The 15261-nt window shown below is 43.5% G+C and overlaps 1 protein-coding gene across 1 annotated transcript in view; it reads left to right on the forward strand.

The window, feature by feature from the left end:
- LOC143988964 (adhesion G protein-coupled receptor F5-like) overlaps positions 1-15261 on the forward strand; it is an 84594-nt gene that overhangs the window by 26501 nt on the left and 42832 nt on the right. The window contains exons 7-9 of the mRNA XM_077488924.1: positions 690-884; positions 12777-12938; positions 15083-15253. Of these exons, the coding sequence (XP_077345050.1) occupies positions 690-884; positions 12777-12938; positions 15083-15253 (528 nt within the window). The remainder of the gene's footprint in view (positions 1-689; positions 885-12776; positions 12939-15082; positions 15254-15261) is intronic.

A 15261-nucleotide genomic window follows, 5' to 3' on the forward strand; every position in this document is an offset into this window, starting at 1 on the left:
GTTGTCGGAAATTCCAACCATGTGTAGGCTCCATCACACATTTTTCCATAGGAATTCCCGTCACACAAAATTTAGATCTGGTTCTCAAATTTTCCAACAACAAAATCCGTTGTCGGAAATTCTGATCGTGTGTACACAATTCCGAAGCACAAAGTGCCACGCATGCTCGGAATCAAGCAGAAGAGCAGCCTTGGCTATTGAACTTCATTTTTCCTCGGCTCGTCGTACATGTTGTACGTCACCGCGTTCTTGACGTTTGGAATTTCCGACCAACTTTGTGTGACTGTGTGTATGTAAGACAAGTTTGAGCCAACATCCGTCTGAAAAAATCCCATGGATTTTGTTGTAGGAAAATCCTATCGTGTGTACAGAACATTAGTCTTTTGACTAAAATGGCATTTTAGTTTTAGTCATATTTTAGTCATCTCAGTTGTTTTAGTTTTAGTCGTATTTTAGTCAGTTTAAATAATACTCATTTACTTGACTAAAATGTTTTAGACGTTTTAGTCGACAAAATTAATACTGCTCTTATACAAGCTGAAGCCAATGTGAAACAGGCCTAAAGTGGCATGTGCATTTCCTTATGTTCTGCTTGATTGGACAATCCCTAACCAATGGGGGTACTGAACACTGACTTGGACTCCTCCTTTCTGGTCCCTCGTTAACATCTGGACACATCCTTTTTCTAGGGAATTACACCTGCTCTCTTAACATTAATGGAACACTGCAAGAAAATAGCGCAATTCTTGATAATATTAAGACGCTACTGATCAGCTCATCAGACAATATGGACTCATTTAGCGATGGCGGTGAATTTAACCTGACCTGTTGTAGTCCTTATATTGGGGAATTTAATGTAACATGGACTGCAAATGGACCCCCAGGTGAGCTCCTTACATTATTTTCATTTCAGTAAAAATACAGCTGAACACCAGACCAACATAAAAAGACCACTTGAGGCATTAAAAGCCTCATGCACATGTTCACATGTCACCGTATAATGTAAATTGCAGGTAAATATCCACACTTGGAATACACAGCTGCCATGTAAAGACCACCATAGTACTGAATGGCTGTATGGAGCTGTACGTGGGCTTAGGCCACTACGAGCATAAATGTGAACATTCGTTGAGGGAAGAATAAATACAGGACATACTACAGCCTATCTCTCCCTCTCCTCTTCCCCATAGCATATGGGGAGGTGTTCTGTAGCCCACAAAAGAGAACTGATGACCGATAAGAGTGCTGCACAGGTCATGAGAAAGTATTTTTCTCTATTTGCAGCATCCCCTCTCTCCTGAGAGGACCTTGCCAGTGACCATCCAATAGGAAGTGTCCCTGTGTCACACAGGCAGTGACGTGGGCACCTAAAAAAGGACCTCAAGTAGGAAGTAAACAGAAGAGGAGAAGGCACGGACTGTGGCGTCACATGAACGGGGTCAAAAAAAAATGTCATTTCGTTTTGGACTGAGTGTAGAGGGATTAGGTTTTTATTGCTGTATGTTCCATTAGGCTGGATTCACACCTACACATTTTTTGTGCTTTTTGCATTTTGCAGATTTGCACTACAGTCCATTTATCATGGTTTCCTATGGAACACGATCTGTAGTGCAAATGTGCAAAATGCAAAAAGCACAAAAAATGCGTAGGTGTGAATCCAGCCTTAGGGAGATTCACTCTCACTATTTGTCCTGTTTACCATTATCATCAGAACATGAAAGTAAAAGAAAATCTCAAATTTTGGATAGTCCCCAGAACAGTATTAGAGGGCAAATCTTCCAATGGGGACACTAAATCTGGTGACAACTAGGGATTCCCTCATTTTACAAGATATTTCTTTTACTTCCTGTTTGGCTATGTAGCAGGAAGTGAAGGGAAATCTCCCGATGGGACACATAGCAAAAATAAATCTGACAGGGGTCATAATCTTCCCTTAGGCTGGGTTCACACCACAGCGATTCGGGAACGCCGCGAATCCGCGGCGTTTTCCCGCATCGCATGACTCCCGCCGGCAGTTCACACTGCCCTATGCGAACGGCTGGGAGTGTCAATAAAATGTTAATGACACCCCCAGATCCGTCCGCATATCGCAGTGCGATCTGCAGACTCGCACAGGAATCGGATCACATGGTGTGAACACCCATGCGATCCGATTCTGTTGCGGACCAAAAAAAGGGTCCCGTGCGAGTTTGCTGCGGGAGCGATGCGAATTCAGCCATACTATCTGTATGGCTGAACTTGCATCGCTACGGAGATCGGATGTGATTTGCACTGCAGTGCGGTGCGAATCACATCCGGATCTCCCCCCGCAGCAGTGTGAACCCGGCCTGAATCTATCCAAAATGAAAAAAAAAAATATTCCCTTTTTTACTTTAAGGAAAGTAAAATCTGGCATTAGGAAGGGATTTCCTTTTTTTTTTTTTGTTCCAGTGATCACACAGAGGGAGGTAGGAGGGAGCTGTCTGGGGCTGACATCAATCCTAGGTGGGGCTTTTACTTTTACTACGATTAAGGTCCAATTTATGGTTTTGAAATCCCTTGTGATGTGTTAAGGCCTTATACAGTGCACGTTGCAAAAAAGCTGCCAACACACTGCAAGGGGCAAACACTGCACAAGACCCTTTTTTATAGCAAGCCTTTTTTTTCCTTACTAAATGCATGGTATGTGCATTATGGACTGCTGTGCTGTGTGATGCTCTTTACTTTACAGTAGTACATTGCAATGCATGGGTCAGGCCAAACCGAAACAGCCGGAACCAAACTAGCAGGACAGCAACAAGAATCTCCAAGGCCAAGGTCCACACCTCTGCCCTTTTTGTAGCTCACAGGATTGGGGGGGGGGGTTCTGACCCAGGAAAAACCTGGGAAACACAAGTAACTCCCAACTTACCTACTGGGACAGCATTAACCACTATCTGCCTACAAGGTCAGTACAGGAATCAAAGGTACCATAGGAAATGCAGTCCTTGTAAATAAAAGTAAACACCAGAGAAGAAGCTGCAAAGCATGCAGGGAATACAGGAAACTTTGTAAATAGCTGGCCAGCAGACAGGCAGCAATCATAATGTGAAAGGAGATTTTTCAAGCAATCTTATAGTGGATTGTCAATAATAGGTATTGTAATTACAATTCTGATGTTATACAATGAAAGTGCACGCTGACCATAGAACTTCTTTAACCCTTTTGTTTTTGCCCTTTTTTCCCCACATATGTTTAACCACTTCAGCCCCGGACCATTTTGCTGGTCAAAGACCAGACCACATTTTGCGATTCGGCACTGCGTCGCTTTAACTGACAATTGCGTGGTCATGCGGCGTGGCTCCCAAACAAAATTGACATCCTTTTTTCCCACAAATAGAGCTTTTTGGTGGTATTTGATCACCCCTGCGGGTTTTATTTTTTGCGCTATAAACAAAAATAGAGCGGAAATTTTGAAAAAAAACACATTATTTTTTACTTTTTGTTATAATAAATATCCCCCATTTTTTCCCTCAGTTTAGGCCGATACGTATTCTTCTACATATTTTTGGTAAATAAAATCGCAATAAGCGATTATTGATTGGTTTGCGCAAAAGTTATAGCGTTTACAAAATAGGGGATAGTTTTATGGCATTTTTATTAATAATTTTTTTTTTTACTAGTAATGGCGGCGATCAGCGATTTTTATTGTGACTGCGACATTATGGCGGACACATCGGACATTTTTGACACATTTTTGGGACCATTGTCATTTATACAGCAATCACTGCTATATAAATGCAGTGATTCCTGTGTAAATGACACTGGCAGTTAAGGGGTTAACCAGTGGGTGGCAGTGTAGTGGTGAAGTGTTCCTAGGGGTGTGTTACTAACTGTTGGGGGCTGGGCTTTCATTTAGTGAACACTGATCTCTGCTTCAATCACATGGAGCAGAGATCAGCATCACTAGTTGCCGGGCAGAACGGGGAGATGCTGTTTACAATGGCATTTCCTCGTTCAGCCGCCCAGTGAGATGATCGTGGGTGTGCCCGCGGCGATCGAGTACGCGGGACGCGCGACCGGACTCACGTGGGTCCCGACCAGCATGCGATGGCAGGGCGGCATTAGAGATTGAACGTACCTGTACGCCAATATGCCTGCCCGTGTCATTCTGCCGACGTACATCGGCGTGCGCTGGTCAGGAACCGGTTAAAAGAATCAGTTTATAGCATATTAAGCTGTTTTTGATCCACATTACACTTTAGCATCACTTAATGTGGATGTAAACCCCATTCATGATATTTGAGCTGGTCACATATATCTGTAGTTTTTTCTTATCTCTCCTCTAAGCCCTAAGTCCTGTGGATTTCTGCTGCTCCGTTCCTCTTATCAGCACGATGTGATCAAATCAGCCTGAGTTTTGTGTCAGGGTGGGTGCTATAAATAGATTAGCAGAGAGCTGGTCTATTCACAACACAGCTCTGAAAGTATCTGCCTATGTGGAGAGGAGGTATGTGTGCCTTTCCTCCAATCAGCTGTTTCCCAGTGTAAACAAAAAAACCCACACCCAGTGCTAAATGAGGAAGTGAAAATCTCTAACAGGATGTGCACTTTCTAAACAGTATATAAAGCTGAAGGCAGCAGATATACTTATGTAGGGAGATTTGTTTCATCTCTGTGTATCATCTGAGGCTGTTCACTTCACTGGATATATGTGAGGCATTACAACCACTTTAAACTTCCCACTCCCTTCAACAACAAATGGTAAAATTTCCCCTAGAGGGAAAGGCCTTATTTCTTCCATTTAAAATATATAAAATATGACCCGCTCCCACAGTTGAAGAAATGCCATACATGATAAAATAGGAACAAGAATGTGGAATGGTCAACTATGATAGTTTTTTTTCTGTAAATGTACACGTTCAGTCTCCATTAGAGAAACGGCTTTAAAAGTCTTAACTAGATGGTATTTTACACCATCTAGATTACATAACATGTTTTCTGAGACCTCTGATTGCTGTTTCACAGGCTATAAATCCAAAGGGTCCTTTTTTTCATACATTTTGGAGTTGTGAACAGCTGCAACCAACATGGAAAACCTTGGCCTTTCAGTTATCCTCTAATTCTATTATTCTTACTCCACCAATGTGTTTTTTTATTTTCTCCTATTCCCATTATACCTTCATCCTTAGATAAATGAATCCACAAACTATCACGTATATAGCAACACTATGAGGTTCATTTACTAAAGGCAAATAATACTGTGCACTGCAAGTGCATTTGTTCTAGATCTGAGGGAAAGCCATACCTCCCAAGATTTTGAGATGAGAATGAGAGACACCTAATAGCAATGTATGTAGGCATAGGACGAACCCCCTGTCACACCCCCTTAAAAGGAAAAGTAACCAAAAAAAGTTAATTCAATCCACAAGGGCTTTTTTTTTACCACTACTATTCCATTATATTGACTTTTAAAATGTACAAATGCAGGATTAAGAATTTGGATGAAAGGTTTAGCACTGGGAAACACGTTTTAAAAGATAAAAAGTGTATTTTATATACAGCTATATAGATCAGACCAAAATGAGGGGGGGAGAGGGACAGAGGGACATTGCTCCAATCCAGGGACTGTCCCTGATTTCAAAGGACTGACATTGCTCAAAATCAAGGACAATTGGGAGCTATGGGAAAGCTCTGAAATCAAAGGAAGCCCTGCTGATTTCTATCATCCAATCATGTGCAAGCAAAAATGCTATTTTTTATTTTCCTTGACAAAAGAGGGTCAATCCTTCAAAAATGAGGGACAGCTAGGAGCCATTGTTTTTGGTATACAAAAATGTTGCTGTTTTGCAATGAAAAATGTAAGTCTACTGCTCTGGGGATGGGAGGAGCCGTGGACACGTAGCAGCCGTCGGCTCGCATCCTTTCCCCCCGCCGCCCCCGCCCATGCCTCCTGATCCACCCGCCCCGCCCACCCGCCGTCAGCTGTTCGCTTCCACGAGGCGAGCGGACGCCCCGGATCAAGCCAGGAGAGAGAGCGAGCGGAGAATGCTTCCTGTGAAGCGGAGACACAGCGGTGGGAAGGTGGCTCTGTAGGAAGCCTTACGCCCCCCCCTCCTTTCAGCGGAGCAGGCTTGACGGCACGGACCTTCTCTACCCTCCATAGGTCGGTAAGGCAAGAATTAGAGGGTCATTGACAGAGTGGAGGAGCAGTGAGAGGTGAGCAACCGTATGGATGAGTGGAGGGGAGATGGCCCGCTGGAGATTTGGTCATCATCAGTGATCAGAAGTTATCATTCTAAAGACCTCTCTTTGAAAGCGGTAAGGTACATACATGTATAAGCTGGTTAACGATTGCTGCTAATGTGACATCTACTACCTGACTATCAGTGTACTACCAATATCGCCTGATTAGCTGGACACGGACCTTTCCACCCCTGCACAGGCCGGCAAGGTTATGAATGAGATAATCAGCGACAGAGTGGAGGAGCAATGATAGCTGAGCAATCTGTGTGAATGAAAGGAGGGGTGATGGTCGGCTGCATATCTTGTCATCATTATTGACTAGAAGCTGTTATGGTAATAACTTCTCCTGGAAAGTGGTAAGGCGGATATATATATAAGCACGCTAACAACTGCTCTTAATGTGACTCCTTCTCTGGGACTATCAGATTGTTACCAACACTGCTTGATTAGCTGGATATAAACCCTGCAGGGGGAGGAATGATGAGAGGTGAACAGATGGACATTTGAAGGATTAATAATCAGTAATGCTATGCAGAGTTTTTTTTCTTTTTCCTCTATTTACAATTTTAGATAGAGACATAAAATAGCGGTCGGGTTGGGGGCTCATTTCACAAATTGTCGGTCCTTCGCCCATTGTGCACCCAGCACTCCCTGACAGCAATCTTGTCTTGTAGCTGCCTGCAGGCATACAGGTACAAGGGAGTGAGGTATCCCGCCCCCAGAAAGTGATCTGAGCAACCCGGACCCCATAAGAGTCATAGGGAAAAGGACAGGGCCTGGATCTGGGTGTCAACCTGCAACAAAGGAGAATGCCGGGGAAGATGAATAAAAGGGGGGGTACGGGACCTGTTAGCCCGGGGGGGATACAACGATACTTAGTGGGGGAGATAAGTGTGTTGGAAAGCAGCCAGGAAACCCCTAGCCAGAAGACATCAAGAAAATCAGGTGCAGGCACGAGTAAAACTATAGACACGGGAGAAGTGCGGGGAGCAGGAAAGCCTAAGGACGTAGGCCCAACTCGTACCAGGACGGGGGGGGTAAGCTCCCGAGATGAAGATAAAGGGAAAAAAAGGGAAGAACTGGGGAGAAAAGGAGAGGCTACCCCCCTACCCGAAATCCAACCTGAAATCCAACCCGAATTAGAAGGAGCCCTAGTGCTGGCAGACCCACAAGTGAGCCTGAGCATGCTGAGAGAGGTTTTTACAGAGGCATTGACCAAGGTTGAAACATCACTTAAATCTGATATAGCCGGGATTAAGACAGATATTGGCCGAGTGCTAGGAAGGGTGGAAGAGTTGGAGGAAAGAATGAATGGATACGAACAAAATATGAGGGATCTAAAAGAACAAGTGAAATTAGCCCAAAAAACAAACAGATCGATCCTATATAAAATCGAGGACCAAGAAAATCGCGGAAGAAGGAAAAATTTAAGGATAAAAGGCCTAGAAGAAAAATTTAGGAATGAAGAGCTCCCCAGGGTGATGCAGGACTTGTTCAATCCCATTCTAGGTAGGGCGGAGACGGACAAATTAAAAATAGACAGAGTACATCGAGTCATGGGATACCGCGCCCAAGCCACAGAAAAACCAAGAGACGTAATAATTAGATTCCATTTTTTTGAGGATAAAGCGTTAGTGTTGGAGAATATCCGAAGGTTGGACAAAATTTTGTTTCAGGAGGCGGAGATACAGATATTCTCGGACCTAGCAGGGGAAACATTGAGGAGAAGAAGGCTCCTTAAACCTCTGACAGATCTGATGAGGTCACTAAATGTCCCCTATCAATGGGGGTTCCCAGCATGCCTTAGGGGAAGGAGAGACGGCCGCTCCGCAGTACTAAGGTTCCCAGAGGACTTAACGGACTTTTGTAATAAGTTAGGAATCCCCCCACCAGCACTACCAGGATGGGAGGAGGTGTTGGGGAACGAAGGAATTAGTAGGGTGGTGCAATGGTCTCGGGTTCAGGATGGGGGGGGGAGGGAGGGGGTATAATTACCATCATTGGTGGGTGAGGGGGGGAGTTGGGGGGGAAGGCGAGGGCACGTGGATAGGCCATGAATGAGGCGGTCCTCCCCAAGAAGGCTAGGTGGGCAAAAGGTGACCTGTGGGTCACCGGGACACCTAAGCGAGGAACAAATGTGGAAATTGTTCACTCCTCCGAATGGAGGAGGGGGAAGGGGGGAGGGGGGATGGGAGGGGGGTGGAGGGGGGGGTGGGTTAGGGGGTAATCTCTCTCTCAAACAGGGTTTAGGTGCTCTCTCTCCCGCTCTCTCGCCCCCCCCTTCTCTCTTCCCCCGCGTCGACCTCCGGTGGGGGGGGGATGTTTCCCTCCCGGAGGGCCGGGGGAGGAGAGGAGGGGGAGGGGATCAGTGAGACATGACAAGACTGAAATTGATAACATATAATGTAAGGGGTATAAGTACTCCCCAAAAAAAGTTTAGAGTTAATAGGGAGTTGGAATTGTATGGAGCGAATGTGGTCTGCTTGCAGGAAACACATTTATCACACGAGGCTACAGGGAGATTGACGTCCCGGGGGTTCCCAACATGGTTCTACGGTGACTCTACAACATGTAACGCCAGGGGGGTAGCAATAGGCTTTGAGAGAAGTGTTAGGTTTGAAGTCGAGAAACAGATGGCCGACCCGGAAGGGAGATTCTTGTTTATAAGAGGGAAACTATCGGATGGAATATACACCTTTGCGAATATATACTCCCCAAACAGGGACCCAGATAAATTTTTGAGGAAGGTTTTGGAACTATTAGCGGAGTTTAAAAAAGGTAAACTGATAGTAGCGGGAGATCTGAATATGAGCATCGACCCTCGAGTGGACTCCTCAGCTGGGTCCCCGCGATGGCCGGAGCTTAGATATAAAAAAATAAAGGCCCTGCTCTTAGAATTTCAGTTGGTTGACGCTTGGAGGATTAAACATCCGAACAGCAGAGACTATACTTTCTACTCTTCGGTGCATGGGACATTCACCCGAATTGATTATGTTCTGATTGAACATCAAATGCTCCCAGCTCTCAAAGATACAGTAATAAAATCTATCTCCTTATCTGACCACGCTCCAGTCATGGTGCAGCTGGAGCTTGTAATGGATCAGGCTAAAAGAGAGACATGGAGATTAAATGAAGCCTTGATCCAGGACCCAGAAACTAGAAGCAGAATTGAAACAGAACTAGAAGAGTTTTTTATAAGAAATGATTCCCCTGGGGTTACGAGGAGTACGATATGGGAGACCCACAAAGCATATATACGAGGTATCCTAATAAGCATCGGGACAGGGAAAAAAAAGGAAATAGGGAAAAGGTTACAAGATCTAAATAAGGAGATTTGGGAACTGGAGCAACAAACTAGATCAAAGGGGATCCCAGAGAAAGTAGAGCTAAAAGAGAAGAAGCTACAACTAGAAGAACTTATGGAGGAGGAAAGGGTGCGAGTTAACCACTGGGTAGAGAGCATAAGATACCAGGAGGGGAACAAACCTGGGAAATGGTTAGCGAGAGTAGTGCGGGAGAGAAGGAATGCGTCTTTCATACCCAAAATTAAAAATGAAAAGGGGGAAATGAAGCACTCCACCCCTGAAATAGCGACGGTCTTCCATAAATATTATAGTCTGTTATATAAGGTAGGACAGGGAATGGAGAAAAACAGAGCTACTGAGTATTTAAAAGGGATAGATCTTCCTAAAGTCCCAGAGGAAGAGCTGGAAATGTTGGAGACCCCGGTCACGGTAGACGAGGTGGCGAGGGCAATAAGAGGGATGGCAATAGGGAAAAGTCCAGGCCCGGATGGGTTTCCAATTTTATATTATAAAAAGTTTGAAAAGATATTGGCCCCCAAATTATGCGAGTATATGAATGCAGTTGCAGAAGGGGAAGATCTGAGGGAAGAGGCATTGATGGCTTACATAACTTTGATATTAAAGGAGGGGAAGGAGCCAACAACCCCTGGGAGTTATAGACCAATCTCTCTTCTGAACACGGATGTGAAGATATTCTCAAAAGTGATAGCAGAGAGATTGAAACCGTTGCTCCCCCAATGGGTCCATAAGGACCAAACGGGGTTTGTTATGGGCAGGGAGGGGAGGGATAACTGTCTTAAAACCCTAATGTTGATTCATGGGGCGGAGAGCAGTGGACCCCCAGTCGCCCTGTTATCGGTGGATGCTGAAAAAGCATTCGACAGGGTAGACTGGGGCTTCATGTTTGAGACTTTAAGATATTTGGGGTTAAAAGAAAAAATATTACGATGGATAAAAGCATTTTATTCCCGCCCGTCGGCAAAAATTAAAATTAACGGTAACCTCTCCCCGGTAGTGAAGCTATACAATGGAACTAGACAGGGATGCCCCCTGTCTCCAATGCTGTTTATACTCGCCTTGGAACCCTTGTTGGCTTCAATTAGGAAGAATGGAGACATAAGGGGGGTGAGAATGGGCGGAGAAGAGTATAAGATCTCTGCGTATGCGGATGACATATTATTTTATGTATTGGACCTCAGGGTGACTTTGCCAAATATAATCAGGGAGATCCATAGATATGGGAAGCTGACAAATTTCAAGATTAATATGTCAAAAACTGAGATTCTGAACATAACGGTACCAAAAAAAGAACAAGAGGAACTCCAGAGGTTCTTCCCCTTCATTTGGTGTAGGGAAGATTTGAGGTACCTGGGAGTAAAAATCACACCCACATTGTCATCCGCATACGCAGCTAATTATACAGATATATTGAATAGGGTGAAAGAATGTATTAAACGCATGAGATATAAGCCCCTGTCGCTAATAGGAAGAGTAAACGCGTTGAAAATGTTTATTTTACCAAAACTGATATATGTGTTTCAAATGATCCCAATAAAAGTTCCGCAGGAGTTCTTTAGGAAACTCCAAACCCTAATTTTAAAACATATATGGGGACGTAGGAATCCTAGAATCTCATATGCGACTCTGGAAAGGGGGAAAGTAGAAGGGGGATTAGCCGCCCCGAACTTTAGAAGATATTATCAGGCAGCAGTAATCTCACGGGTGGTGGATTGGGTGTATGATAAAGGTGATAAAGGGTGGGTAAATATAGAGAAAACACAAAGTGGAGTTAATTTAGGAAAAAGGATCTGGATACCTAGGGACTACCGTGACTTGGGGAGAAGCACTAACCCACTAACTACTAATTTGTTTAGAATATGGGATAAAGTGGGTGAATTAAATCACTGGCAGCACAATTCACCTTTAATTTCTTTATTAGACACAAGCTTTTTTAAACCAGGGAAGGAAGAATATGTTTATTTCACAAGATGGGCAAAAAGGGATGATATTTTTTTGAAAGATGTGATGAACGGGGACAGAGTTTGTACTTTAGGAGAAATAAGACAAAAATGGGGATGTAGGAAATTAGACAGCTGGAGATATGCACAAATTAAACATTTTGTTCAGGCGCTACCCCGACCACTCCGCGGGGAAGGAGATCTTAGACCTATGGAGAGAATACTTTCAGACCCGGGCTGTAAAAAAAAAAGTTTGTCCAAAATCTATAAAATTCTGGAGGAGGAAAAGGAACCAGGAGAACCACTGTTTTTAAAAAAATGGGAAGAAGAGTTGGGTACTCTGGGAGATAAGGAACGTAGAAAGAAGATTTTAAGAATAGCAGGTACAATATCTAAGGACAATATGTCAGCGGAAATGTCATTTAAATTAATGGCAAGATGGTATATTGTCCCACAAAGAGCGCATAAGAGAAGGCCGGACATATCAGCACTCTGCTGGAGGGGTTGTGATAAGGTGGGAACTTTTGCACATATCTGGTGGGAGTGTGGTAAGATTGGCCTTTATTGGGAGAAAATAATAGGAAACATCTTCCAGATAACAGGGGAACAGGTAAAGAAGGATCCTTGGACATGTCTATTCCATGAGACTGATAAAACAATAGGAGAATATAAAAATTCATTGGTACCTCACTTATTGATTGCTGCAAAAAGCCTGATCCCAAAGAGATGGGGCTCTGTTGAACCCCCATCCATGAGGGAATGGTTAGCTAAAGTAGAGTGGTTAAGATCAATGGAGGAATCAATATTTAAAAGAGGAGATCAAGTGGAAATTTATCATAGCAAATGGGGAAAATGGTTGGAGTATAAGAAACAAGGGAATGTCCCAGAATGAGTGGTCCCGAGGGGAGAGGAGGGGGAGGGCGGGAGAGAGAGACGGAGAGAGAGAGGGGGGGGGTTGGGGAGGGAGATCTGAGGGGGAGGGGACGGGAAAATATAAGTTTATGGAATAGGAAGCATATTTTTGTAATATTCCTACTTTTTCGAATTTCTTTAAAATAAATAAAAATAAAATCGAGGAAGATGTTAAAAAAAAGGAAAAAAGGAAAAAGGATTGCATGTGATGTCAAAGCAGCACTGCCAATAGGCAAAATAGTGGCGATAAGAAGAAGGACACCCAAAAACCACAAGGGCGTAAAACTTGCCACAAATTTGTTGACGAGAGATTATGGCGTGCTATAAACTGATGCAAAAAAAAAAAAATGTAAGTCTACTAATTTCTATGTAAATGATCTCAGTCTGTTCTCAATAGGAGGTACAGGGAACTCAACAAGCAACACAACATGCAGCATATACAGTGTGACCCCCAATGTCCAAGAATTCCTCTTATCGGTCACCAGCTATACATGTAGCTTTCAGCGAAATAAAGGGGCAACAATTTCGAAGACAATAAAAGTGACCTACTATAAAAAAGGTATGTTGTCTACATTTATCCAGAGAGGTTTCTACCCTCCTTAGTACCTTCTACACTAAGGTCTACCACCACTATTCCCCCAACCCTTCCAATACATAATCTCTGCAACTAAGTCTACAGCTCAACCCCTTCAATCTTTTACCTCCGCATTTTACAGACTTGGACCCTGATCTTGAAAGCTGCCACATCACATATTGTATGCTAAAAGCGCAATTTAAACCAATCATGATAATAACTCACCAGAAAATAGTTTTGGACATTTGAAACCACTCGACACCATATATATATATATATATATATATATATATATATATATATATATATATATATGTATATATATATATATATATATATATATATATATATGAGACCCTGTTGCTAAACCATTCATTTCAGGTGGCACGGTCTGTGATCGCAGTCCCAACAGTGCCCACCAGTGCTGTCAATCCGTGCCCATCAGTGCCTCCTCATCAGTGTCACCTATCAGTGCTGCCTACCAGTGCCCATTAGTATGGCCTATCAGTGCCACCCATAAGTGCCCATCAGTGCAGCCTCATCAGCGCACATCAGTAAAGGAAAAAAATTAGCTGTTTGCAAAATTTTATAACTATGAAAAAGATTTTTTTGTTTTTTTTTCAAAATTTTTGGTGTTATTTGTTTATTTAGCAAAAATTAAAAGACCTAGTGGTGAGTAAATGCCACCAAAAGGTAAGCTCTATTAGTGTGAAAAAAAAATGATAAAAATGTCATATGGTTACAGTGTTGCATGACCACGCAATTGTCATTCAAAGTGCAACTGCAGTGCAAGTTTAAAATAGGCCTGAGCAGGAAGGGTGTAAAAGTGCCCAGTAGGCAAGTGGTTAAAAAAAATGCAAGGCTTTACTATCAATTTAAGCCTTGCCCAATATTTAGCATAATATCTACTCACTTTTTGCCCCATTAGCCATCTCCCTAATATGTCTCTCATATTCAAGTCCAAAATTTGTGAGGTATGAACATGTGCCTTACCAGGGGTTGCACAAGAACAGAGATGCTGGAGTGCTGTAGGATAACAGCATTGCAGATGCGCCAGTTGCAGTTATTAAACTGTTTTTACTTTTTTATTAAATTACCTTCATTGAAATGTCACAAATTGACACTGCTCTGAAAAAAGTACATGCCCTTGCAGTCGTGTCATGTGAGGTAGCCAGGTAGGAAACAAGGCATTTTGCCTTTTCTTGTAGTGGGCTGGAATAACTGCCCTACGCTGTCCTACTGCACCTGGTGTGAATGAACAGGCCCAAAGGTATTTTAATATAAGAACCTTTGTTCCCTTATCTGGAGTTTGCCTAGTTCATGAGTGTTCTGTGCCCTAACCTCCTCTCCCAGGAGGGAGAGTCAACAAACTTAATTTCATACATCGAAAAGTGACTGAGGTGTAAGCAGGGATTGGTACTCCTTTTAGGGAAACCCTTCCTTTGGGTGGATCTAGTGGATGGGGCTAGTCTGTCCTAAATAATCTTTAGCTAGGGGGCCTGGGGCTAAATGTGATGGGAAAAGGCTATCCCTAGTATAATAATATGTAAGCTTGTAGCCTTAGGAAGGGAACCTTTTGGGGTAGGGCCATAACATGCTTGGGTGGAGAACCCACTTATGGGGAAACTTATCCTATTTTGTTATGGACTTCCATTGTGCAGAATGATAATGTCAGGACTGACAGAGCGCAGGTGGAGGTTGTGTATTGCTTGTTCTCCTGCCACAATAAAACATTAAAAGGTTGATTGTGTGGACAATCATAATTTGAAAGGTGGGCCTCAGGCCTGGAAAATGAGAGTGACCAAAGATGGCAGGGTTTCCCCAGGTGTGATAGTGTCTGTACCCTATCTGGCTCCTATGCAGGATGATGGTGGGAGGGACCCTTAGCCAGCATGGTCATTGCTGGCGGTGAACCAGGGCCCCGCTTACAGATGCCTACCTGTACGCATTTCTCCACTACTGCCGAGGACTAGACCCTGAGTGGAATGCTAGCCCACCCTGCCTTTGAGGTTCCTCACATGCTCTGGGGATCAGAGGGGTCCTACATCTATATCGGACCTCTGTATGAGTTTTTACTTCAGTTTGCTTTGTATGGGTATTTTCTAACGCTCTATTTCTGTTTTCTGCAGCTAGTATCACAATACCATCATCCTTGAAAATTTCAACAAGAAAAAATCTTAATGTGAATTGCCAGACGAATATGACTGTTACTAAGATTGTATGGACGAAAGACACCATCAGCAACATTGTAGCTAACAGTGGAAGTTTACGGAAGGAAGGGGTAACCCCTTCTTGGGCTGGTGTGTAA

Source organism: Lithobates pipiens, unplaced genomic scaffold, assembly GCF_037356315.1.
Source record: "Lithobates pipiens isolate NorthernLeopardFrog02 unplaced genomic scaffold, aLitPip1_a1.2 Scaffold_18, whole genome shotgun sequence".
Taxonomy (NCBI): domain Eukaryota; kingdom Metazoa; phylum Chordata; class Amphibia; order Anura; family Ranidae; genus Lithobates; species Lithobates pipiens.